General features: G+C 52.8%; 1 protein-coding gene and 1 pseudogene across 1 annotated transcript; one reads left to right on the top strand and one right to left on the bottom strand.

Annotated features, from left to right (window-relative positions):
• Positions 1 to 19,226: 19,226 nt before the first annotated feature.
• Positions 19,227 to 22,276, bottom strand: LOC140411450 (zona pellucida sperm-binding protein 3-like). Its single transcript, XM_072500551.1, has 9 exons — positions 21,857 to 22,276; positions 20,749 to 20,864; positions 20,564 to 20,667; positions 20,295 to 20,472; positions 20,078 to 20,204; positions 19,914 to 20,002; positions 19,671 to 19,789; positions 19,470 to 19,598; positions 19,227 to 19,391 (listed from the first exon to the last, which is right to left on the bottom strand). The coding sequence occupies exons 1-9, from the start codon at positions 22,274 to 22,276 to the stop codon at positions 19,261 to 19,263; spliced, it is 1,413 nt and encodes a 470-aa protein (XP_072356652.1). The 3' UTR covers positions 19,227 to 19,260.
• Positions 22,277 to 23,959: 1,683 nt separating this feature from the next.
• On the top strand, positions 23,960 to 26,193 carry LOC140411449 (uncharacterized; annotated as a pseudogene).
• Positions 26,194 to 26,559: the final 366 nt, after the last annotated feature.

Raw genomic sequence — 26,559 nt, 5'->3', positions numbered from 1 at the left:
TAATACGTCCATTTGCTTCCAAATGGGAGTAGATCCTGTCTCGAAGAATTCCCTCCAGTAATTTCCCTGCCACTGAAGTAAGGCTCACCGGCCTGTAGTTCCGTGGATTATCCTTGCTACCCTTCTTAAACAGAGGAACAACATTGGCTATTCTCCAGTCCTCCGGGACATCACCTGAAGACAGTGAGGATCCAAAGATTTCTGTCAAGGCCTCAGCAATTTCCTCTCCAGCCTCCTTCAGTATTCTGGGGTAGATCCCATCAGGCCCTGGGGACTTATCTACCTTAATATTTTTTAAGACGCCCAACACCTCGTCTTTTTGGATCTCAATGTGACCCAGGCTATCTACACACCCTTCTCCAGACTCAACATCTACCAATTCCTTCTCTTTGGTGAATACTGATGCAAAGTATTCATTTAGTACCTCGCCCATTTCCTCTGGCTCCACACATAGATTCCCTTGCCTATCCTTCAGTGGGCCAACCCTTTCCCTGGCTACCCTCTTGCTTTTTATGTACGTGTAAAAAGCCTTGGGATTTTCCTTAACCCTATTTGCCAATGACTTTTCGTGACCCCTTCTAGCCCTCCTGACTCCTTGCTTAAGTTCCTTCCTACTTTCCTTATATTCCACACAGGCTTCGTCTGTTCCCAGCCTTTTTGCCCTGACAAATGCCTCCTTTTTCTTTTTGACGAGGCCTACAATATCTCTCGTTATCCAAGGTTCCCGAAAATTGCCATATTTATCCTTCTTCCTCACAGGAACATGCCGGTCCTGAATTCCTTTCAACTGACACTTGAAAGCCTCCCACATGTCAGATGTTGATTTGCCTTCAAACATCCACCCCCAATCTAGGTTCTTCAGTTCCCGCCTAATATTGTTATAATTAGCTTTCCCCCAATTTAGCACATTCACCCTAGGACCACTCTTATCCTTGTCCACCAGCACTTTAAAACTTACTGAATTGTGGTCACTGTTCCCGAAATGCTCCCCTACTGAAACTTCTACCACCTGGCCGGGCTCATTCCCCAATACCAGGTCCAGTATCGCCCCTTCCCTAGTTGGACTGTCTACATATTGTTTTAAGAAGCCCTCCTGGATGTTCCTTACAAACTCTGCCCCGAATAAGCCCCTGGCACTAAGTGAGTCCCAGTCAATATTGGGGAAGTTGAAATCTCCCATCACCACAACCCTGTTGTTTTTACTCTTTTCCAAAATCTGTCTACCTATCTGCTCCTCTATCTCCCGCTGGCTGTTGGGAGGCCTGTAGTAAACCCCCAACATTGTGACTGCACCCATCTTATTCCTGATCTCTACCCATATAGCCTCACTGCCCTCTGAGGTGTCCTCCCGTAGTACAGCTGTGATATCCTCACTATCTTCCTATTTCTAGCCTCACTGGCACGTGGCACAGGGAGTAATCCCGAGATTACAAACCTAGATGTCCTGTCTTTTAACTTTCTGCCTAGCTCCCTGAACTCCTGCTGCAGGACTTCATGCCCCTTTCTGCCTATGTCATTAGTACCAATATGTACAACAACCTCTGCCTGTTTTCTCTCCCCCTTCAGGATGCCTTCTACCCGCCCGGAGACATCTTGGACCCTGGCACCAGGGAGGCGACATACCATCCTGGAGTCTCTTTCACATCCACAGAAGTGCCTATCTATGCCCCTGACTATAGAGTCCCCTATTACTATTGCTCTTCTGCGCTTTGACCCTCCCTTCTGAACATCACAGCCAGCCATGGTGCCACAGCTCTGGCTGCTGCTGTTTCCCCCTGATAGGCTATCCCCCCCCGACAGTATCCAAAGGGGTATACCTGTTTGAGAGGGGGACAACTACAGGGGATTCCTGCACTGACTGCCTGCCCTTTCTGGTGGTCACCCATTTCTCTGCCTGTACCTTGGGTGTGACCACATTTATATAACTGCTATCTATGACGCTTTCCGCCACCTGCATGCTCCTAAGTGCATCCAATTGCTGCTCCAACCGAACCATGCGGTCTGTGAGGAGCTCCAGTTGGGTGCACTTTCTGCAGATGAAGCCATCCGGGACGCTGGAAGCCTCCCGGACCTGCCACATCTCACAGTCAGAGCACTGCACCCCTCTAACTGACATTGCGTCAATTAATTAGTAAATTAAAGTTAAAAGTTAAAATTTTTTTTACAAAGTTACCGTTAACTATCTGTTTCCTAGCACTAGATTTCTAGGGCCCGACCCTGATCGTATGCGCCCCATCCTGCAACTCCCTCTCCCTCACTGTCCCAAGACCCTGAAGAGGTGCCTTGGATTCTTCTACTATTATGCCCAGTGGGTCCCCCAGTATGCGGACAAAGCCCGCCCACTAATTAAGGCCACCATTTTTCCACTGGCAACTGAGGCCTGCCAGGCCTTCAGCTGCATCAAGGCGGACATCGCCAAAGCCGCGATGCATGCGGTGGACGAGTCCGTCCCCTTCCAGGTGGAGAGCGACGCATCGGAGATCGCTCTCGCCGCCACCCTCAACCAAGCAGGCAGACCGGTAGCGTTCTTGTCACGCACTCTCACCACCTCTGAGATTCGACACTCCTTGGTTGAAAAAGAAGCCCAAGCCATCATGGAAGCCGTGCGGCACTGGAGACACTACCTCGCTGGTAGGAGGTTTACCCTCGTCACCGACCAACGATCGGTAGCCTTCATGTTCGACAATACGCAGCAGGGCAAAATCAGGAACGATAAGATCTTGAGGCGGAGGATCGAACTCTCCACCTAGAACTATGATATAGTACAGGGCCCTGGGAAGCTCAACGAGCCGCCAGATGCCCTGTCCCGCGGCACATGCGCCAGCGCGCAAGATGACCGACTATGGGCTATCCACGATGACCTCTGCCACTCGGGGGTCACCCGGCTCGCCCATTATATCAAGGCCCGCAACCTGCCCTACTCCACCGAGGAGGTCAGAGACAGGACCAGGGACTGCCAGATCTGTGCGGAGTGTAAACCGCACTTCTATCGAACTGATAAGGCCCACCTGGTAAAGGCATCCCGGCCCTTTGAACGCCTCAGTATCGATTTCAAAGGGCCCCTCCCCTCCAATAACCACAATACATACTTTCTCAACATCATAGATGAGTTCTCCCGCTTCCCATTTGCCATCCCCTGCCCTGATATGACCACTCCCACTGTCATTAAAGCCCTGCATAGTGTCTTCACCCTGTTTGGTTTCCCCAGTTATGTCCACAGCGACAGGGGCTTGTCGTTCATGAGCGATGAACTGCGTCAGTACCTGCTCAGTAAGGGCATCACCTCGAGCAGGACTACCAGTTATAACCCCAGGGGAAACGGGCAGGTGGAGAGGGAGAACGCGACGGTCTGGAAGACCATCCTACTGACCCTGCGGTCCAGGAATCTCCCAGTTTCTCACTGGCAGGAGGTCCTCCCCGATGCGCTCCACTCTATCAGGTCCTTCCTTTGCACAGCCACAAACGAGACTCCTCATGACCGCTTGTTTGTTTTCCCTAGTGGAGCTACCTCAGGGGCCTCGCTTCCGTCCTGGCTGAAGACACCGGGACCAGTCCTCCTCAGAAAACACGTCAGGAGCCATAAGACCGACCATCTGGTAGAGAGGGTCCAGCTCCTACACTCCAACCCCCAATATGCTTATGTTGAACACCCCAATGGCCGACAAGATACCGTCTCTCTCCGGGACCTGGCGCCCGCAGGCTCCACCACCACCACCACCCCAGCCCCCCCACTATATCCCGCTCAACCTACCATGTCCAGCACCCCCACCCCTATATGGCTCCCGCGCTCTCTCCCACCCGCCACATCGGCCCACAGGAATGAAGCTCCAGAAGAGCCGCTCCCGGAGTCCACGCCTGTGCCCGCACCGGACCCACTTCTGCTGCCAGCACGGATGAGCCCGACACCCGGACCAGCAGCAACACCAGTGCTTCGGCGATCGCAGCGCACTATCCGTGCGCTGGACCCGCTGAACCTATGAGCCCGTCACCCCCGCCGGACTTCATTATTTAACAGGGGGTGAATGTGGTGAATGTATAGTGCTAATAATTCACCAGTGCATTTGTATCATGTTCCGCTGTTGTGTTATGTTGTTGACTTTGTGGTCTCCACCTATGGGCCATTGTGTGGCTTCACCCACAGGGGGATATGTTGGGGTATGTACGGGTGCCACCCATGGCTCCTCCCCTTAAGAGGAAGTATAAAGAGCAGCTGACCTGCAGGCAGTTCCCAGTATTGTACCAGTCGCAGGCAGGCACTGTTCTAAGCTGATTAAAACCACGGTTTACTTCTCCTCGTGTCTTTGAGTGAATTGATGGTCACATCCACCATTGACCCTTTTATCATTTGTCACTTCTGCCTTCTAACCTATCAGAGACTTTGTTCTGTTCTCCCCTCCTCTCCCCACCACCTTAAAACTTGTTATATTCCTAATGTCTTCCAATTCCCAACAAAAGGTTACCAACCTGAAACACTGACTACGGGAGCAATTCCCCCGAAACGTTTCTCAGTGTGGTCTCTGGTGGGAACCCAGGTCAATTCCTGCCGGGTGGTTTGGTGCAATGCAGATCGCAATCTCCCGACACTTAGAATTTTGTTTGGAGGTTGGGGTGAGCTGCACTCTGATTGGGGGGCGCAGGGCTGAACAAGCCGGCAGGTCCCTCTCCTCCGAGATCGGGGCACCATTCTTAAAGGAAGATCTGGGGTGAGATTCTCCGACCCCCCGCCGGGTCAGAGAATCGCCGGGGGCTGGCGTGAATCCCGCCCCCGCCGGTTGCCGAAGTCTCCGACACCGGATAGTCGGCGGCGGCGGGAATCGCGGCGCGCCGGTTGGCGGGCCCCCCCCCGCTCGATTCTCCGGCCCAAATGGGCCGAAGTCCCGCCGCTAAAATGCCTGTCCCGCCGGCGTAAATTAAACCACCTACCTTACCGGCGGGACAAGGCGGCGCGGGCGGGCTCCGGGGTCCTGGGGGGGGCCCACACGGTGGCCTGGCCCGCGATCGGGGCCCACCGATCCGCGGGCGGGCCTGTGCCGTGGGGGCACTCTTTCCCTTCCGCCTCCACCACGGCGGAGGCAGAAGAGACTCCCTCCAATGAGCATGCACGGGAATGCCGTCAGCGGCCGCTGACGCTCCCGCGCATGCGCCGCCCGGAGATGTCATTTCCGCGCCAGCTGACGGGGCACCAAAGGCCTTTCCCGCCAGATGGCGGGGTGGAAATTCGTCCGGCGCCGACCTAGCCCCTCAAGGTTGGGGCTCGGCCCCCAATGATGCGGAGGATTCCGCACCTTTGGGGCGGCGCGATGCCCGTCTGATTTGCGCCGTTTTGTGCGCCAGTCGGCGGACATCGTGCCATTTCCGGAGAATTTCGTCCCTGATCTCAGGCAAATGCTCAGCCCCCCACCCCGCCCCATTGCCAGTACCAGCACCCCCAGGTGTGCGACAGCTCGCTGTGGGGATGGCCAAATGGTCCGCTCCATGTTAGAAGTGCCAAGGTACCAGGACACTGCACTGCCATGTTTCCGACCACCTGAGGGCTACAATGGTCTCCGAACCCACCCCCACCTGCCTGGTCATCACTTTTTAAAAAATTTCTTTTTCTGAGTTTAAAGCGAGGGCTCAGAGTGTGGACAGGGGAGAACTCCTAATCCAGCTCCTTGCCTGCTCCAAAAACCAATTCAAATTTAAATTGAATCCAATTCATGGTCCCCACAAAAGAGACAAACCAGATCTGAGCCAAAAGGCAGAGCAGATACTACACTTGATCTTGGCCAAAAGGCTTCTGATCTCCATCACTCTGGCTTCACACTGCGCCGGCGTGTGGGAGAATTCCAGGAGCCAGGAGAATCCGGATTAAAACAGAACCTGCAGATTTAAATGAGGGTGTTGGGCACGAACCTGGAGCGGGATTCTCCGACCCCCCTGCCAGGTGGAAGAATCACCGTGGCGCCGCTCGAATCACGCCACGCTGCCCCGACACCGGGACGCCATTCTTCCACCCCAGTGAAAACGGCCGCGCACGAATGGTGCCGGGCCGCACGGAGAATCGCCGCAAACAGCCGTAGCGGCGATTCTCCGGTGGGCCAGCGATTCTCCGGGCCGGATGGGCCACAATCCCGCCGGCGTCATTCCAACATGCTATAAAACAGCATCAGCCAGTTGTGCTGGCTGACGCTGCGGGAGGTGGTGGGTGACGGCATGGGGAGGCTCCCCCAGGGGGGGCGGGTGGTGCGCGACGGCGTTGGGGGTGGAGGGCCCGGGATGGGGAGCGGGACAGCCGTGTGTGCGTGCGGTGTGGGGGAGGCCCGGGGCAGGGGGTGGCCCCACACATTCGCTGCCGGTGGTGGGGGTGGGGGTAGGCCCACACATTCGCTGCCGGGGGTGGGGGTTGGGGTGGGGGTGTGGGTGAGGGGAGGTGGGTGTAGCGGTGGTGGCGTGGAAGGTTGCGGGGGTGCCCACGGCCCACCATGACAACGGACACGCGGTGGTCCACATAGCCCGTCCGCCGTCGTGGCCCACGGGGCCCGGCCGTCCTGACATGTGCCAGACACCCCCCCCACCCCCCCACCAGATCGGCAGCACCGATCAGCGGGTGGCTCCAGAGCGGCACACACGGCAGCCCCCCTGTGAGGGCAGTGCCAGCGGACGGTGGCCTTGGCAGGGGGGACGGCCGACAGGTGCCAGGGCACCAAAGAGTTCCAGTGGGAGCTGGAGCACGGGCGTGAGAGGGAGGTGGTGGAGCCAGCAGTACAGCAGTGGGCCGCAGTGGGGCACGTGCAAGGCGCGAGGGGCGCAGGAGGGGCACCACGCATTGCGGGAGCCACAGCACGGGGATGCTGAGAGGGAGGAGGAAGAGGAGGAGGAGCGTGTGCCATGGCCACGGAGGCGTCCCATGCAATACCGTGTACCGGCCCCGCATGTCCTTTGAGGACCTCCCGGACAGGGCGTGCAGGAGGAGACTACGGATGAGCCGCGAGACCATCGCCACACCTGCCACCTGACGGTACACGTGGCACCACGCGGGACCGGGGGTGGACATGCCATCCCGGTGGCCGTCAAGGTGAAGGTCGCCCTCATCGTCTTTGCGACGGGTTCGATCCAGTCGCCGAGTGGGGACCTGTCTGGCATCTCCCAGCCATCGGTGCACAGGTGCATCCGGGCCATCACCGACGCCCTGTACGACATCGCGGACCGGGACATTCAGTTCCCTGCGGACCGCGCCCACCAGGATGCCTGCGCAGCAGGGTTCGTCGCTGTTGCCCAGGTTCCCATGGTGCAGGGGGCGATCGGTGGAATGCACATCGCCAAAATTCCCACCTCGGAGGAAAGGACCATGTGCCTGAACAGGAAGGGTACACATTCAATGAACGTGCAGGTGGTCTGCGACCACAGGATGACGATCCTGCACGTCTGCGCCAGGTACCCTGGCAGTGTGCATGACTCCTTTATACTGGCCCAATCGTTCACCCCTGCCATGTTCGAGGGGACCCCCCCCCGGCTGAGGGGCTACTTGCTGGGCAACAGGGGTTACCCGTTGCGGTGGTGCAGATGACGCCTATACGGAGGCCACAGACCGACGCGGAGCAATGCTACAACGATGCCCATGCAGCGACCAGGGGTGTGGTCGAGAGGTACTTTGGGCTGCTCAGGATGCGCTTCAGATGCTTGGACCGCTCTGGAGGGACCCTCCAGTCCCCATCGGAGAGGTTTGGCTGCATCATCGTGGTCTGCTGCGTCCTGCACAACAAAACACAGCCTGCTCTGCGATGGGCTCTGAGCCATACATCATTCGACAATGTCTGACTCATGGCCTCATCATGACCCGCCACCTGGGTGGACTCTGCACGCAGCCCTGACACTGCATCTCATGGCCCTGTCGTATGGCCGGGCTGGCGTTCGGGAACCGTGGGGGGGTAGGCTGCAGGTGGCCGTAGGTCACACGCACCGGAGCCCAACCTCTATCGCAGCACCCCTCACACACACTGGCACACAGTCCCCGTCCCACCTCAGCACGCATCGAACAGAGTACAGAGGCAGCTCACATAGGTGTGGAATGTGTTTAATAACAGACAGCCTGTGCATGTGCTCTAGCCCATCTAACCAATCTGTGCCCTGCACACGTGACAACTCACTGATCTGTGTCTACCTTTCTGGCCTTACAGGTCCTATGACTACATCTAGGTGTTCCCTCAGACGGTGCAGCAGAATTGGAGGTGGACTCCTGTGATTCCTGCCCTGGGACTGGGGTCCCCGTCGGCGGCCGCTTCCTGGGGCGGCCCGGCCTGGATGGGCCAGGCTGCACCTCGGGCAATTGGGTTGGCATGGCGCCACCCTGTTCTGCCCACTGCCCACCAGGTGTACCAGGGGCGGTACGGGGGGGGGATGGAAGTGGCGCGGGGATCTGGGACCCCCCCTGCAGGGGGACCCGGGAGGTGCCCCAGCACTTCTTCCACCCCTGGGGTGCCCGGTGGCCCCCGGGGCTCTCCATGGGATGGGGGTGCGGGCGGTTCCAGCACCTGGGGCACCGGCATCACCTGGCGCTGCCAGTCCCGGAGACCCACGCTGGTATCATAGATTTCATAGAATTTACAGTGCAGAAGGAGGTCATTTGGCCCATCGTGTCTGCACCAGCTCTTGGAAAGAGCACCCTACCCAAGGTCCACACCTCCACCCTATCCCCATAACCCAGCAACCCCACCCAACACTATGGGCAATTTTGGACACTAAGGGCAATTTAGCATGGCCAATCCACCTAACCTGCACATCTTTGGACTGTGGGCGGAAACCGGAGCACCCGGAGGAAACCCACGCACATACGGGGAGGATGTGCAGACTCTGCACAGACAGTGACCCAAGCCGGAATCAAACCTGGGACCCTGGAGCTGTGAAGCAATTGTGCTATCCACAATGCTACCATGCTGCCCCAATCGATCAGGGTCTGGACATTCACGGCCATGGAGCTCAGGAAGTGCATCATCGAGTCTAGCTCTGTACAACGCCGTCCATCGCCCGGCCAATGGCGCTGATGCTGTCAGCGATGGCTGCAGAGACTGGGCCATGGCCTGCTGGGACTGGGCCGTGGCCTGCTGGGACAGAGCGAGGTTGTTGAGCGCCTCTGCGATGTTCAGCTGGCTCTGGCCCATGGCTTACTGTGCGACGGCAGCCCTGTCCTGGGCCACGGATGCCGCGTGCCCGGATAGCCCCAGGCCTTGCAGGCTCAGACCCATGCCCGACACCGTCGCCACCATTGTCTCCACCGTGGACGCCATCCGTGCGCTGTTGGCCTGTCCGGCACCATTTCCTGCTCCTGGATGCGGATGCACTCCTGTTCTTGCGTCTGCTGGTGCTGGAAGCCGGCCGTCACCTTCTCACGCCCTTGGGTCCCCGACTGTATCGGGCCTATGGGTGGGTGAGGGAACTCCAGGGACCCGGGACCCATCCGGGAGACAGGTGTTTGCCGGGGCTGACCTGCCCTCCCATCGTCCGGCCCTTCAGCTGCTCCTACCTCCACCTGCTGTACCGGAGCGGCTGTGTGGTGTGCACCAGTTAGTGTCCCAGAAGCCTCACCACTAACATGGCCAACCGAGGTGAGTGTCTCTGCTATGGCGGGGGCTGGAGGAGATAGCTGTGATGCAACCTTAGTGTCTTCATCGGACCTGCACGTCGGGGGTCCCCTGGGGTGCCGTGTCCTGTCTGTCTGTCCCCTCCGTGTTGGTGTTGTGTTGTGTCCTTTCATGTCCATCTGTCCCCTGTGTGCTGGTGTCCTGTGTGGTCGTGTCGTGTCCGTCTGTCCCCTGTGTGCTAGTGTCCTGTGTCGTCGTGTCATGTCCGTCTGTCCCCTGTGTGCTGGTGTCCTGTGTGGAAGTGTCATGTCCGTCTGTCCCCTGTGTGCTAGTCTCATGTGTCATCGTGTCATGTGTCATCGGGTCGTGTCTGTCTTGTGGTAAACCACTGTTGCACCTCTATTAGGTGATGTATGGTAAGACCTGTACTACAGGTATGTTGGTAGTCGCAGCCTGCTGGCTCCGCCCAGTAGGCGGAGTATAAATATGTGTGTCCTCCATGCTGCAGCCATTTCACCAGCTGCTGTGGGAGGCCACACATCTTCGGGCAATAAATCCTCAGTTGTACCAACTCAAGTCTTTGTGCAATTGATCGTGCATCAATTTATCGCTCTAAGATTTACAAAAGATGGACCTCTGTAACAAACCAGATCGCCTGCAGCTGGATCCGCATTCAAGCGACGCCAAAAAGGACTTTCAACACTGGCTAGCTATTGTAGCACCATCGATCACACACGAGGCGAGACGAAGAGAACTTCAATCGAGGCTTTATTGAGCAGACTTGTTCCCCAGCAGCTCAGTTACAGAATGCAGCTGCTGGGAGAAACCGGGTTCTTATACCCCGCCTATCTGGGTGGAGCCCAGTAGGCGGCAGATCCAATCAGGACCCAGCATCTGTCCTCCAATAGCTCCTCGGCATCATGGTGTACCGTATTACCCCTAATACATACCACCACATTCACCCCTTGTTAAAAAAGAACCCGGCGGGGTGGTGGGTGGTATGGTGGTAGGGGTTTACAGCGTTGGTGCCTTAACCATTTAACTATATACAACCATGCCGCTTTTACTGGGCCACTGAATTATTTACATCTTAAGCCGATTCGATGAGTCGAGATGGTACCCTGGTCGCCCTTTCCGATCGTCTCAGCCCGGGTGGTGGTGGTGGTGGTGCTGGCTCTGTTCCGGTCGACTCTGGGAGCATCGCGCTGTCCGTCCCTGTTTCCTTACTCCTGGGCGGGCCTGGGAGGAGAACCAATCTCCCAGGGAAGGGGTGGCTGTGGGGTGCACCGGCGGGAGTGAGGGGTTGGTGATTGATGTTGGGGGGGGTGTGGGGAGCTCCAGGCCCCACAGAGAGACTGTGCCCTGTCGGCCGTCTGGGTATGCCACGTAGGCGTACTGCGGGTTTGCGTGGAGAACATGTACCTTTTCCACCAGTGGGTCTGATTTATGCGCCCGAACATGTTTCCGGAGCAGGATGGGTCCCGGTGCTGCCAGCCAGGTCGGAAGTGACGTTCCAGAGGCGGACTTCCTAGGGAAGACAAGGAGGCGCTCGTGAGGCGTTTGGTTAGTGGTGGGGCACAGCAGGGACCGGATAGAATGAAGGGCTTCCGGGAGGACTTCCTGCCAGCGGGAAGTTGGGAGACTCCTAGACCGTAGGGCCAGTAGGACGGTCTTCCAGACCGTTTCGTTCTGCCTCTCTACCTGCCCGTTTCCCCCGGGGGTTGTAGCTGGTCATCCTGCTCGAGGCTATGCCCTTGCTGAGCAGGAATTGACGCAGTTCGTCACTCATGAAGGAGGACCCCCTATAGCTATGGATGTAGGCGGGGAACCCGAACAGGGTAAAGATGGTGCAGAGGGCTTTAATGACATTGGCCGCAGGGGATGGCGACGGGGAAACGGGAGTATTCGTCAACGACGCTAAGAAAGTACGTGTTGCGATCGGTGGAGGGAGGGGGCCTTTGAAATCCAAACTGAGGCGTTCAAAGGGACGGGAAGCCTTTATCAGGTGTGCTCTATCTGGCCTGAAAAAATGCGGTTTGCTTTCTGCGCAGATTTGGCAGTTCCTGGTGACTGCTCGGACCTCCTCCACAGAGTACGGGAGGTTGCGGGCCTTTATGAAGTGGTAGAAACGCGTGACCCCCGGGTGGCAGAGGTCCTAGTGGAGGGCTTGGAGACGGTCCACTTGTGCGTTGGCACATGTGCCGCGAGATAGGGCATCGGACGGCTCGTTCAGCTTTCCGGGACGGTACAAGATCTCATAGTTGTAGGTGGAGAGTTCGATCCTCCACCGCAGGATCTTGTCGTTTGTTATCTTGCCCCGCTGTGCATTATCGAACATGAAGGCTACCGACCGTTGGTCAGGGAGGAGAGTGAATCTCCTACCGGCCAGGTAATGCCTCCAATGTCGCACAGCTTCCACTATGGCTTGGGCCTCCTTTTCTACTGAGGAGTGGCGAATTTCTGAAGCGTGGAGGGTCCGGGAGAAAAAGGCCACGGGTCTGCCCGCTTGGTTGAGAGTGGCCGCCAGAGCTACGTCGGATGCGTCGCTCTCGACTTGGAAGGGGAGGGATTCGTCGATGGCGCGCATCGTGGCCTTTGCGATATCCGCTTTGATGCGGCTGAAGGCCTGGCGGGCCTCTGTCGACAGGGGAAAAGTCGTGGACTGGATTAGTGGGCGAGCCTTGTCTGCGTATTGAGGAACCCACTGGGCGTAATAAGAAAAGAAGCCCAGGCAGCGTTTCAGGGCTTTGGCACAGTGGGGAAGAGGGAACTCCATGAGGGGGCGCATGCGTTCAGGGTCGGGGCCAATCACTCCATTACGCACTACGTAGCCCAAGATGGCTAGACGGTCGGTGCTAAAGGTCAGCTGCTGGGAGAAACCGGGTTCTTATACCCCGCCTATCTGGGTAGAGCCCAGTAGGCGGCAGATCCAATCAGGACCCAGCATCTGTCCACCTATAGCTCCTCGGCATCATGGTGTACCCTATTACCCCTAATACATGCCACCACAGCTTGTTTCGAGACGTACATCAACTCGGCGTCCACCCCTGTCTCGGAGGCTCAGAAGATACAGATCCTGTACTCAAGGTTGAGCTCCAGCATCTTTTCGCTAATCCAGGACGCGCCGAACTACGCAGAAGCCAGGGTGCTTCTCAAGGAGAATTACACTCAGAAGACAAACATGCTCTTCGCCAGGCCTACTCGCCACTCGCTCTCAACTCCCTGGTGAGTCCATAGAAGACTTCTGGCGGGCCCTAATCCCCCTCGTCCGGGTCTGTGACTGTCAGGCCGTAACGGCCACTGAACATTCAAACCTCCTCATGCGGGATGTGCTTGTTACGGGGATTGGGTCGGACATCTGGGGGTCCCCGATGTTACTTTTGTGGCCGGCAGAAACAAGCCTGCCAACGCTGCTCGGCCCGCGCAGCCCTTTGTAAAACTTGCGGCAAGAAGGGGCACTTCGCCACGGTGTGTCTGGCCCGCGCAGTCGCCGCTATCGCCCCACCCCCCTTGTTCATGGACAATGGGCGCCGCCATCTTCACCTCCCCGGACCACGCGCGGCCAGTGGGCACCGCCATCTTCTCTCCTTCAGACCAAGCGCGGCCGGTGGGCGCCGCCATCTGCCCCTCTGAGCAACACGTGCGGCCCATGGGTGCCACCATCTTGTTCAACCCCCGCCACGTGCGGCCCATGGAGCCGCCATTTTGTCCTCCTCAAGATCGTCAGGCGCCGCCATCTTGTCTCCCCAACGGCACATGGGCACCGCCAGCGTTCCAGGACCTGTGCCCCCCGGGCGCTCCATCATCCGACACCAGCGACGACCGACCACGACTCGGCTCAGTGACCATCGACCAGCCTCGTCCGCACAAACTGGCCACCGCACTGTCCAGCATTAAAATCAACGGACACATGACCTCTTGCCTGCTGGACTCCGGGAGCACGGAAAGCTTCATCCATCCAGATATGTTAAGGTGCTGCTCCCTCGCGGTACACCCTGCCAACCAAAAAATCTCCCTGGCCTCCAGATCCTATTCCGTGGCGATCCAGGTGTACTGTACGGTCACACTTATGGTCCAGGGCATAGAATTCAGTGGCTTCCGCCTTTACGTCCTACCTAACCTCTGCGCTGCCCTACTACTCGGCCTGGACTTCCAGTGCAACCTCCAGAGCCCAACCCTGAAATGTCTGTCCCGTGTGCTGGTGTCCTGTGTCGATGTGTCGTGTCTGTCCCGTGTGTTGGTGTCCTGTGTCATCATGTCATGTCTGTCTGTCCCCTGTGTACTAGTGTCCTGTGTCGTTGTGTCTGATTTGTTATGCTCTGGTGTAGCATAAACGGCTTCCTTGCGGTGCACTTGACAAAGCAAGTTTCAGACGTGGAGATAACTTCAACACGTTTATTAAAACTATTTACACTTCTATTACTCGGGTTCGACGCTACTGCTAATCCGACTATAGCTACGCAGACAGTTGCTGCAATCCACGTGGTGGGTGTAATATTGAATCAACCCTGTGTCTCTACTCACTGACTGTCTCCACTGGAAAGAGGCAGATCATGTGTGTGGTATACATATGGGTTGGTGTAATGCCCTCCTGTGGTCATGTCACCTCCTTGTGTATTGTGAATGTCTATTGGTCGTGTCCTATCTACTTGATCTATTGGTTGAGTGTGTGTATGTGATGTCTCTTGTGCTCCCTCTAGTGTCTAGCTCGCTTACATGCATTTACATTGATGCACATCACCACAGACACCTCTTTTAAGCAGATGCGCTGTCTCATCTCGTTCCAGGTTTTAACGCAGCTACCACCACTGGGCTAGATGTGTACTTTGCCAGGATAGTTGGGAGCACTGCCTTGGCTAGGGCTCGGAGGGTTGTTTCTGGACAGGAGGACTCCTCCATTTTCACCCATTCCTTGCTCGGCTCCCTTACTCATCCCCTCACTCTCTCGGCTGAGGCTTCCCAGTGGTTCGGAAGGACTAGGCCTCCCATGTATTCTTAGGGATTGTTCCCCACACAAACACCATAATCATTGTGTATAGATCGATAAATATCGGTATGGATCTTTTCAATTGTACTGAAATTTCAGAGTTAGTTCCTGACCAGTGATGCTCCTAATTGAGAGTACTATGTTACATTTATTCTACTTTTTTCCCCTACCAGCTTAATCTAGATCATACTATTTATTTCAACTTTTTAAACTACTAGTTGTCATTTTTCGAAACATTTTGGTATCAGTCCCCCTTCATAATGATAAAACTAGGACAGCAAACCCTGTGGAGAATCAGGGAATCATTCTGAACTTCCACATTTAACTACAGCTGTAGATACTGGAAGTTGTGTTATCAGCCTTGCATTGTAGTGGTGCAAATGCTGACATTTTCGCAGTTGCAACAGCAAATTCCAGGTCAATATAGATAAATATATCAAGGAAAGGTAAGGCCATGGCTTTCAATGGATCAGGTACAGTTTACATTCCGCCACTAACTGATACCAACTGCGATAGATGATTTAACCATTGACAAAACCAGTGAAAGAGTTTCTATTCTGGTGGGCTGCTTCTCTCAGACAATTTGATGATCAAATCCTCAGCCCAGTCTGGTATTGATCGAGCCCAGAGCTGGTTCATTCGTATTCAATCACTGGCTTGTGCCCAGATAGCTGATCTCATCTCAGAAGATTTATCCAAGAACTCAAGTAACAGAATCCACATCAAAGGCAGCACGGCAACATAGTGGTTAGCAATGTTACTTCACAGCACCAGCGTCCCAGGTTCAATTCCCACCTTGGGTTACTATTTGTGTCAAGTCTCCAGGTCCTCCGGTTTCCTCCCACAGTCCAAAGAGGTGCAGGTTAGCTGGATTGGCCATTCTAGTCCTTCAATGCCCAAATGGTCAGGTAGGGGGATATAGAATTTATAGTGCAGAAGGAGGCCATTCAGCCCATTGAGTCTGCACCAGCTCTTCGAAAAAAGCACCCAACCCAAGCCCACACCACCACCCTATCCCCATCACCCAGTAACCCCACCCAACACTCAGGGCAATTTTGGATACTCAGGGCAATTTAGCATAGCCAATCCACCTAACCTGCACCTCTTTGGACTGTGGGAGGAAACCAGAACACCCGGCAGAAACCCACACACACACTGGGAGAACGTGCAGACTCTGCCCGGACAGTGACCCAAGTTGGGAATTGAACCTGGGACACTGGAGCTGTGTGCTCTGCCGTATGCTACCGTGCTGTTGAAGGGTTGGCTTAAGTAGAGTGCTCTTTCCAATGGCTGGTACAGACACAATAGGCTGAATGGCCTCCTTCTGCACTGAAAATTTATGACATTTAATCCTATCTGTCCACCTTTCACTCCTGTAACTTTTGCCCTCTAAAGAGATTTGAATTATATAAAATGAACTACAAACTACTAAGACAATATTTTCTCACCTCAGACTTCTGGGTTTTGTACTATTGCTTGCATCTGCACATGAAGTTTAAGTATTAACTTTGGCATTTCTATTTGCTTATCTATCGTTTTGTGCCATTGCTTACTAAACATGAAAATGGGATTGCCATACCAGAGAATAGTTAAATCTATTGAGTCACCAGTTTTCAGGGATTAAATTAAATATGGGGAAAAGATGTTTGGGGTCCAGGCATGGGGGCAAGAGAGGCGACTGGGGGAACTGCCATTTTAGGGTGGCAGGGGGAAGCTTTCAGTACCTAGGCATCCAGGTGGCGCAGGAATGGGAACAGCTGCACAAGTTAAATCTGGCCCGACTAGTAGACCAAATGAAGGACCATTTTCAGAGGTGGGACGCGCTCCCATTGTCACGAGCTGGCAGGGTGCAGACAGCAGAAAAGATGGTCCTCCCGAGATTCCTGTTTGTGTTTCAGTGTCTCCCCATCTTTATTTCATGGTCCTTTTAGGTAATCACTGGCTTTGTATGGGCAGGTAAGACCCCGCGAGTAAAAAAGGGTATGCTTGAGCGGAGCCAGGGGAAGGCGGGCTGGCACTGCCGAACTTCAGCAATTCCAATTGGGCAGCGAATATAGCTCATGATCAGGAAGTGGGTGGTTTGGGAGGGGGGGGGGGGTCGGTATGGGAGCGTGTGGAGGCGAATTCATGCAAGGGCACCAGCTTGGGGATGTTGATAACAGTGTCTCTGCCATTCCTGCCAGCACAGTACTCCACCAGCCCGTGGTGGTGGCAGCCCCAAGGGTCTGGGGGCAATGGAGGCAGCATCAGTGTGGTCCCCAATCTGTAATAATTACTGGTTTGCCCCAGGAAGGATGGATGGTTTCAGAGATGGCAGAGAGCAGGGATTGAGATGATGGGGATATGTTTATCGAGGTGAGCTGTCCCAGCCTGAGGGAGCTGGAGGAGAAATTTGGATTGGCGAGGGATAGTGAATTTAGGTACCTATTAGGTATGGGATTTCCTATGCAGGTAGGTTTCAACCTTCCGACTCCTACCACCAAGGGGGGATATAGGACAGGGTAGTTTCTAGAGTGTGGGTGGGAGAAGGGAGGGTCTGACATTTATGTAGAAACTCATGGTGTCAGAGGTGACGCAGACTGAGGAGCGCAGACTGAGGAGCTGAAGCGCAAGTGGGAAGAGAAGTTGGGAGAAAAGGTAGAGGATGGTCTCTTTGGTTGGGGGGGGGGGGGGGGGGGGGGGGGGGGAGGAAGAGGAGAGAAAAGAGGAACGGGACAATGGACACGTTGAGTAGAATCAATGTGTCCACAACATGTGCCAGGCTCAGCCTGATACAATTCAAGGTCATCCACCATGCTCACATAAGTGAGCCAGATGAGCAGGTTCTTTTGGGGTAGAAGACAATGTGCAAAGGTGCGCAGGAGGGCCAGCGAACCATGTCCTCATGTTCCAGACATGGCCAAAGCTTCGGGGAGTCTGGCACAGGTCTGCAGATATCATGCCCACAGTTAAAAAGAAGGGTGGCACCCAGTCCAGAGGTGGAGATTTTTGGAGTGTTGAAAGACCCTGGAATCCAGGAGAAAAAGAGGCAGACGTTCTGGCCTTTGCGTCCCTGGTAGCCCAGAGACAGATATTATTAGCTTGGAGGGACTCAAAGCCCCTGAAAATCAGAGACCTGGCTATCTGACATGGCTAGCTTCCTCTGGTTGGAGAAAATCAAGTTTGCCTTGAGGGGGTCAATGGTAGGGTTCGTCCGGAGGTGGCAGCTGTTCATAGTCAATTTTCCGCAAAGAAATCTGTCTGCAGAGGGGCAGCTTAGTTTAGAGTAAGGGGTTAGTAAAGGTGGGACCTGTAAGGGAGGAAGATGGATTTTGCACAGTTTGTAAACTCATGTACATTATAAAATCATAAATACTCAATAAAATGTTTTATAAAAATCTATTGGGTCAATCAAAAAATGACTTAGGATTCAATTATTGATTAGTATATCTTATTGTGTAGAGACCATTCTGCTCGTCCTGGCTGTGCTGCCTCGGAGTTCCCAGTTTGTCCCACTCCCGATTTTCACCTTAAGTACATATCAAGTTGCTCTTTGAAAGTTACTGATTCCACAAGACCGTGCGTTTCAGATTTTACCAACAATACGCGTGAAGAAATTTCTCGTTTCCCCAAAAGTTATTTTGCCACCTTTTCTAACCTCTCAATTTTCAATACATGTACTAGGTCCTGGTTAAGTTCCCTCTTTTCCAAGAGCAATCGCCAGTCTCTCCTATTACGACACTGCACCAGACCCCAACAGTGGCTAGGATACTGGACAGAAAGTTTTGTACAACTGAGGGGAAAAGATACCTCGCTCCAAGAGTGATTTCACACAAAATAGGGATTATGGTATAGTATTAAAATTTCTTTAAAATCAGAGTCATAGAATTTACAGTGCTGAAGGAGGCCATTCAGCCCATTGAGTCCCCAAGCTGGGAATTGAACCTGGTCACAACAAATTCCTCTTAGACTCTCCCTGTTCCTCCATCTCTTCTTAGGGTCACTCCAAGCTCATCTTGGCCTTGATGCCTCACCTCTTTCTCTTATCCAGAATGTTCAGTTTGAGGTCAGGTGCCCTTGTTCTTAATTCCCCATGAAGGGATTATTTCTGCAGATCCAGCCTACTAACTCCTTCAACACCTCAGATCAGCCTCAATCTTTAACACAGGAAGATTCAAACTCAGCCCCAGTCTTCATTCTGGCCAATCAGCATCAAGCCTGCTCAGAAGAAGATGTCTCCTTTGACATTTGATTCCCAAATCCTGATGAGGTCCAAAGCAGAATAATAAGATTGGAGGGGCCAGTAGCCCCGATTAAAAACCAGATTCCATCTGTATCATTTACCTGCAAACATTTTGCTAACAGAGATCAGAATGAAGTTCAGGCACCAGATCACGTCTCTGGGGATCAACACTGTCAGTTCTCGACAGTCACACAATGTTCCCCTCTCAGGGGAGGGATCCAGGTATCAGCCAGGCTCAGCTCCACAAGGAGGTCCCAGACTTGCTCACTCCCCCTCCCCCACACTGGGTGGCCAAACAAGGGGGTACTGAACATACAAAAAATTAATCAGTCCCCATAAAAACAACCCTCAATGAGAGGAGTCTTTCAAGGAGATGTGGTTCTTGGAGCTTTCAGTGCACAAAACCCAGCCATTATTTCAATGGACTCAGACTAATGAAATGCAGAGACCAATCAGCTCCCAGATACAAGGAATCACTGCTTTATTGATAATTAATTTGATGACTGGGTGAACATTGTTTGATTGCGTTTCCTGTACAGGAACAAGGTGATCAATGAAGCAGAGATCAGAGAGACAGCCGTCACAGTCAGGGTCACGATCAGGACCAACTCAGACTCCACACCTACAAACCAATGAGAAACCAATGGTTAGTGAAGGAAACACTGATGGAAAAATGGAAACCAGAAGTCAGCCAACTCACCACCTGGAGACCTCTCCTGCATCCTTCCCTCATTCAGGGAGTCTGTTGCCAGGTTGGTCACATCAGTATCCAGAATGATCAGCGGTCCAAGTGGGGCCTCAGCTTCCCACTTGAATCCAACTTCACTCTCTGCAATATCAAACATTCCAGTTAGAGAGGGGAAAGGGGAAATCTCCAACATCTAGAGGATCAATGTCCTACCAGCTTCAGTTACAAGATCTCTCCTTCCTCTGGATCCAAATCGCAGCTCCCTTGTGGCACAGTTACCCACACGGCAACAGGCACAAATGTCAATGCTCGATTCCTCCAATGGGCTCCAGCTAAAACAAGACAAAGCTGTCAACCAACTGGGTTATGCATCACTTCGCCACAAAAGCCCATCACTGAGAGAGAGAGAGAGAGAGAGAAGAGAGAGAGAGAGAGAGAAACAGAAAACAGCATTACATATTGTGCATCTTCTGGAAAGTACAAGCTTTGTTCCTGGAATCTCTCCGATCCACTGGAGTTACTTTCAGGTGACAGGTGATGAAAATCTGAGGGAAACATCAACACGTCGTTATTTAATGTCTCCCTCCCAACACAGACCCCAATGGTCATTTTCCTCTTACCAAGGAACGGTCAGCTCCAAAGAAACGGAATGCATCCAGGTCAAACCGGAGCTTGTCCATCTCCCGCTCACCACTTGGCAACACAAAGGTTGAAAAGGAGTCCTCAGCTTTGCTGTCCAGGAGGCAACTGAAAATGGATTTTAAAAAGAGGGACAGGTAATGAATCAAGTGAAGCCAGTGAGATGGGAGCAGCTGGAGAAAGCAGAGAGCTCCTTACCCATTGTAGTCAATAATGCTGTATCTCGGGGTGGAGTCCTTGTCTGGGCTCAATGTAGCTACACAGCGGTCAATGTAGAGCTTCAGGGGCATGTGGTTACTCATTGAAACAGAGGCCTCAATGTGAATGAGGTCACCCAGGTAGTAGACAGTGGAAATGCGCTCTGTAAGCCAGTCACCTGAAGAACAAGAGGACAAGGGTTGGAGACAGTGGGTGTCACTCCCAGTGAGTGAAGACAGGTAATCACTCTCCATCCACCCATCACATACCATTCATTAGGCGCAGGGAGAATGAAAGATGTCCTTCTCCAGACCTAGTGGAGCTGAATGGGATCCAAGTAGGCCTGATGGGGTTACTGCTCACATTGCCCTTCCTGGAAAGACAGCAGAGTCATTTTAGGACAACTTCAAAGAACACCAGTGGATCCTATTGGGCATTGAATAAAGATTCTCACCTAAAGTAAAGACACTCAATGGGAACGACAGCTCCATTCGTTCTCACAATGACAGATCCATGATACTCTGGGCTGTGGGTCAGGTGGGTGGTGTAGATCAGGAAATCTCCAGACATCTGAAAGACACCAGGTTAAGGAATGAAGAACTGATCTGGAATGAGAAAGTTGTACACAGGGGTTAACAATGAACTGTTCATCCAATGAAAAAAAGTCTCAAGGGGATTGACAGGGTCAGTGCAAAGAGGGTGCTGGGCCCCAGCTGAAGAGCCATGGGGAGGGGGAGGGGTCAATCATTTAGGATAAACATGACAATGAATTTCTTCATTTAGCAGCTCATGAATCCTCTATCCCAGAGAGCTGCAAATGCTCAGTCACAAGAGGGAATTCAGGACAGATGGATTTATTTTTGGACATTAAGGGAATCATGTTGAGGACAGGGACATGAGGGGTTGTGGGAAGTCCATCCCTGACATTAATGAATGGGGTCCAGCCCTGATCTGAATGATCAGGGAACAGGCTGAAGGAGCTTTATGACCCCCCCATCTTATTATTAATGTTGCTCAGCAATCCCCAGCCATTTATACAAAGAGAAATCATTAGCACAAGACCAGGATCAATTAACAGGGAATGGATTCAATAAGGACAGCTCCAGCTAACATGAAAAGCAGCCACAAGTTGACAATAGTACAGAGCCAGGAAATAGAACAGTTTTAAGCAAGGGCTCCATTAACTGGGAAAGTGGAAAGTTGCTCTTTCATCCAATCCATCTGAATTCCCATTTCATTCTGTTCATTAGCACCCAAACCAATTGGATTAAACTGGATTGAAACCAAACCCTCAGTTCAATTGATCTGAATGAGGGGGAAAATAGAGAAAATCAACAAGAGGAAAAGCTTAGAGGAACTAAAGAGAAGCTTCCAGACCAATGGGGTTGAAGATACTCAGACCAGTGGAAGCAAAGTACAACCCAGAATAGAAAGCTAGTTTGGGGGTTTAAGATGCAGGAGACCAGTGTCTCCTCAATATCAATGACATCTCACCAATGGAAAGAAGTGTGTGGAACAATCTCCAGCCCAAGAATAGAGCCAGAGTGGAGGTTTGACATTACCTGCAATTTGCTGCCACATTCATGGAGCCCATAGTCAAAGAGGACAGTGTGGTTCTGAGAGTAGATCTTGGTTGGCCGACAGCCTGCTGCCCCCAGGGTCAGGTCAGCAGCTTTAATCAGGTGCCTGGTTCCAAATAAATCCAGCTGGACCCTGACCAGCAGCTTGTCCTCTGCACACTGCACCATCACAGTCTGCAGTGGAGACACACTTTGACCCTCAGACACACGGAAATGGGAACCAAAGGGAGGAGGAGGAGGGAGTCTCTGAGGCACAGAGGTGGCTTTGACTCTGCTCCATGGAAACCTCTGGCCTAGAAACTGTTGCCAAGTATCAGAGGAACAAACAACTCCAACTAACACCAGCACTGGGACCAAAGCCCTCACTCCAAACTCCCCCATGATACCAAACAACTGAACCATCCTGGCCACCAGGGAGCAGCACCTTTTATACTCACAACCAGTACTCACCTGAACTCGTTTGAGATCAATCAGCTAATCATACTAAAAGAAACAAGCTCAGGGACAAATTAAAAGGGGCCGCTCCTGATGTGGGAACTGCCCAAATAATAATATTAATCTTTCTTATTGTCACAAGTAGAAAGGTTACATTAACCTATTTAATGTAAGTTAATGAAGTCCCTGTGAAAATCCCCTAGTCTCCACACTCTGGCGCCTGTTCGGGTACACGGAGGGGGAATTCAGAATGTCCAAATTGCCGAAGCGCACGACATTCAATGGCACCATCGTCTACAAGGCACAAGTCAAGAATGTGATGGAATACTTTCCCCTTACCTGGATGAGTGCAGCTCCAACGACACTCAAGAAGCTTGACACCATCCAGGACAAAGCAGTCTGCATGATTGGCATCCCTTCCACAAATATTCACTCCTTCTACCACCGACGCACAGTAACAGTCGTGTGTACCATCTATAAGATGAACTGCAGGATCTCACCATGGCACCTTAGATTGCAGCTTCCAAACCAAAGACCACTACCATCTAAAAGGACAAGGGCAGCAATCACCTGGGAACATCACCACCATTGAAATTCCCCGTCCAAGTCACTGACCGTTCGGACTTGGAAAGATATCGTCGTTCCTTCACTGCGACTGGGTCAAAATCCTGGAACTCCCTCCCTAATAGCAGAGTGGGTGTACCTACTCCTAATGGGCTGCAGCAGTTCAAGAAGAGAGCTCACCACTACCCTTTCAAGGGGAATTTGGGGTGGCAATAATTGCTGGCCAGCGATGCCCATATCCTGTGAATTAATTATTTTAAAATTGGTTATTTTGGTTTTTGTTTCCCCCACAGGGATTGTAACAATGGACAACCAGGAGTTCCCTGCGTACCAGTGTTGTTTGTGAAAGCATTGATGGAAACTCGGACTGAAACTGCAAATTAATGAATTAATCTCTACTTCTGTGGGGTGCCTTTTACTGTACATGTATCAACTTTTCACTTTCCTACACTTGCCAGCCAGTGTTTAGTGCTGCTTGATCATGGCTACTGGTGAATATGCTGGGCTCATTTTAGTTGGGCAAAGATGTCCCTGTAGATGATGCCTGAATGAAGCTGACTTTGTGATAAGTGATATCGACGTGCAACATTATTTCTGTGTTCAATTCCCATTCTGGCTCTGTTCTCAGCCTCCTGTGCTCTCCCAATGAAGCTCCAAAGAAAGCTGAGAATCGCGCCCCATGAGCACGAACCATCTGGACTCAATAAGGAGTCAACATTTCGAGATTGGAATTATTGCTACTACTTTTTTGGACAGCAGGGGCTGGTAATAATAGTGCTGTTGCAATTTACAGCTCCTCTAGACCCATCTTTTGTTTCTTACCCAATTCCGGTCCCCTTTCAACTTGCACCATTGACCCTTTCATCATTTTAGTCACTTCTGCCTTCTAACCTATCAGAGACTTTTCTTCTGTTCTCCCCTCCTCTCCCAACCACCTTAAAACTTGTTATATTCCGAATGTCTTCCAATTCCCAAGAAAAGGTTACCAACCTGAAACACTGACTACGGGAGCAATTCTCCCAAAACGTTTCTCAGTGTGGTCTCTGGTGGGAACCCAGGTCAATTCCTGCCGGGTGGTTTGGCGCAATGCAGATCGCAATCTACTTACACTTAGAATTTTGTTTGGAGGTTGGGGTGAGCTGCACCCTGATTGGGGGGCGCAGGGCTGAACACGCCGGCAGGTCCGGCTCCTCCGAGATCGGGGCACCATTCTTAAAGGAAGATCAGGGGCGACATTCTCCGACCCCCCGCTGGGTCGGAGAATCGGCGGGGGCTGGCGTGAATCCCGCCCCCGCTGGTTGCCGATGTCTCCGGCACCGGATATTCGGCAGGTGCAGGAATCGTGCCGCGCCGGTTGGCGGGCCCCCCCGCTCGGTTCTCCGGCCCGGATGGGCCGAAGTCCCGCTGATAAATTGCCTGTCCCACCGGCATAAAGTAAACCACCTACCTTACCGGCGGGACAAGGCGGCGCGGGCAGGCTCCGGGGTCCTGTGGGGGGTGCGGGGCGATCTGGCCCTGGGGAGTGCCCCCACGGTGGCCTGGCCCGCGATCGGGGCCCACCGATCCGCGGGCGGGCCTGTGCCGTGGGGGCACTCTTTCCCTTCCGCCTCCGCCACAGTCTCCACCATGGCAGAGGTGGAAGAGACTCCCTCCACTGCGCATGCGTGGGAAAATGTCAGCGGCCGCTGACGCTCCCGCGCATGTGCCGCCCGGAGATGTCATTTCCGCGCCAGCTGGCGGGGCAACAAAGGCCGTTTCCGCCAGCTGGCGGGGCGGAAATTCCTCCGGCGACGGCCTAGCCCCTCAATGTTGGGGCTCGGCCCCCAAAGATGCGGAGCATTCCGCACCTTTGGGGCGGCGCAATGCCCGTCTGATTGGCGCCGTTTTGGGCGCCAGTCGGTGGACATCGCGCCGTTTCGGGAGAATTTCGCCCGTGATCTCCATCACTCTGGCTTCACACTGCACCGGCGGGTGGGAGAATACCAGGAGCCAGGAGAATCCGGCTTAAAACAGAACTTGCATATTTAAATAAGGATGCTGGGAATGAACCAGATCACGGCAGCTGGAGCAGTCAAGGAGCATCGGAAATCGTATGACACCCGGCGCAAATCCCTCTTCGGGCCTGTCCCGGGATTCTCCCGACTTCGCAGAATTTGCACTGGGCGCAATGCGGCTGGAGAATTGCCCGCTGTTTCTCTACCGGTGCTGCTTAATATTTCCAGAAATTTCTGTTCATGTTGTATATTTAATAACTGAGGTTGTTCATCATCACTGATTTAACTAAATACAAATAACAGACTGATGCTTGAGCAAGATTTCTTTACATGTGCCAGGCACAGGTTGCTGTAAGCACATTGAATCTTGTGGAAGGTATAATTTGCCTTCTGTAATCTTTTCACAACATGGTCATGCAGAAACTTAAACAGCATTTTGTCTCCAGCACAAGTATGTTTAATGCTGTATGTTAATGTTTTTCAGAGCGATGCCTGTTTAGTGCCTGTTGATGACCCAAAGGCCACCAGTGCCACAGAGGAAATAAACACTGTGACTAGTTCTATTACGGTGCAGGAGTACTTTGCCAACAGGATGGCTCAACTGAAAAAATCAATAACAGGGCATGAGATCGATCGAAGCAGTGCTGTTCAGGAACTCGAAGGAGGTGATTTGATTCATTCGAAGAAGTAAAAATTAAATCCAAAAAGAAGAAAAAACGCTGCAGAGGAGATGCTGACGGGATTTGTAACTTCAACCAACTGTCTCTGCCCACAAAGCAAGTCGAGGGTGAAGGTGATGTAGAACTAAATAGTGGTCTGATAGAAGACAGCCCAGTTAAGGCAAATTACCAGACTCAAAGGAACTCCCGAGAAAGCAGAGCGAAACATTCGGTGTCACTCAACCAGAATATTTGTCCTTTAGGAGAAGTTGAATCGGAAGAGGTTCAGGTTGAACAGTACTCGGCAGTAAATGAGTCATCGGAGAAGCAAAATGAGCAGGATTGGGAAGAGAATAAGAAGAAACGAAAGAAGACTAAGAAGAAAGCAACAGCCACGGGTGAAGATGAGGTTTCTCAATCCTGTCATTCAATAGAAAGGAGGAGGAAAAAGAAAGAAAAGAAATAGCAGATTTGGGGCATGCCGAAATTGTTGGCCACATTTTTAATTGAAAACTATCCAAATGACTTATTTTATTACTAATTTCAGAGTAATTAAATTGTTCTCTACATTAAGGGCGTTGTAGCCTCACAGCGACTGTTGGAATTAAATTTAAGCAGTAAGCTTGGTAATGGAGGATGGAATACTTGAAGTAAGGAAAGCGATTAAAAGCATGGTAAAACAATTTTCTTATAAATGCACAAAATAAAATGAATATGTTTATTTGTGGGTATTGACAATAGAGGGCACGATCAAACGACCTCGTCGCGCCCGACTCGGTGACGCGACAAGGCCATTAAATCTGATCGGATGCCTCTCGCTAGATTTGCGATGCTCGGAACGCCTTGCGAGATCTCGTGAGACGTCACAACCTGGATCTCGCTCTCACTGGGCGGCATCCGGACATCCATCTCTAATTATCCATTCGGCTCATTTAAATATGTCGCCGTCCAATTCCCCCGCGGTCTGGGAACTAGCAGCCTCACCTGGGAGACCTCGCCATGGTGCCGTTTAACATTGGTCCACAGAAACGGG

Source organism: Scyliorhinus torazame, chromosome 4 (assembly GCF_047496885.1).
Source record: "Scyliorhinus torazame isolate Kashiwa2021f chromosome 4, sScyTor2.1, whole genome shotgun sequence".
NCBI classification, from domain to species: domain Eukaryota; kingdom Metazoa; phylum Chordata; class Chondrichthyes; order Carcharhiniformes; family Scyliorhinidae; genus Scyliorhinus; species Scyliorhinus torazame.
The sequence above is the reverse complement of the archived record's forward strand: the minus strand, read 5'-3'. Positions and strand labels throughout refer to the sequence as shown.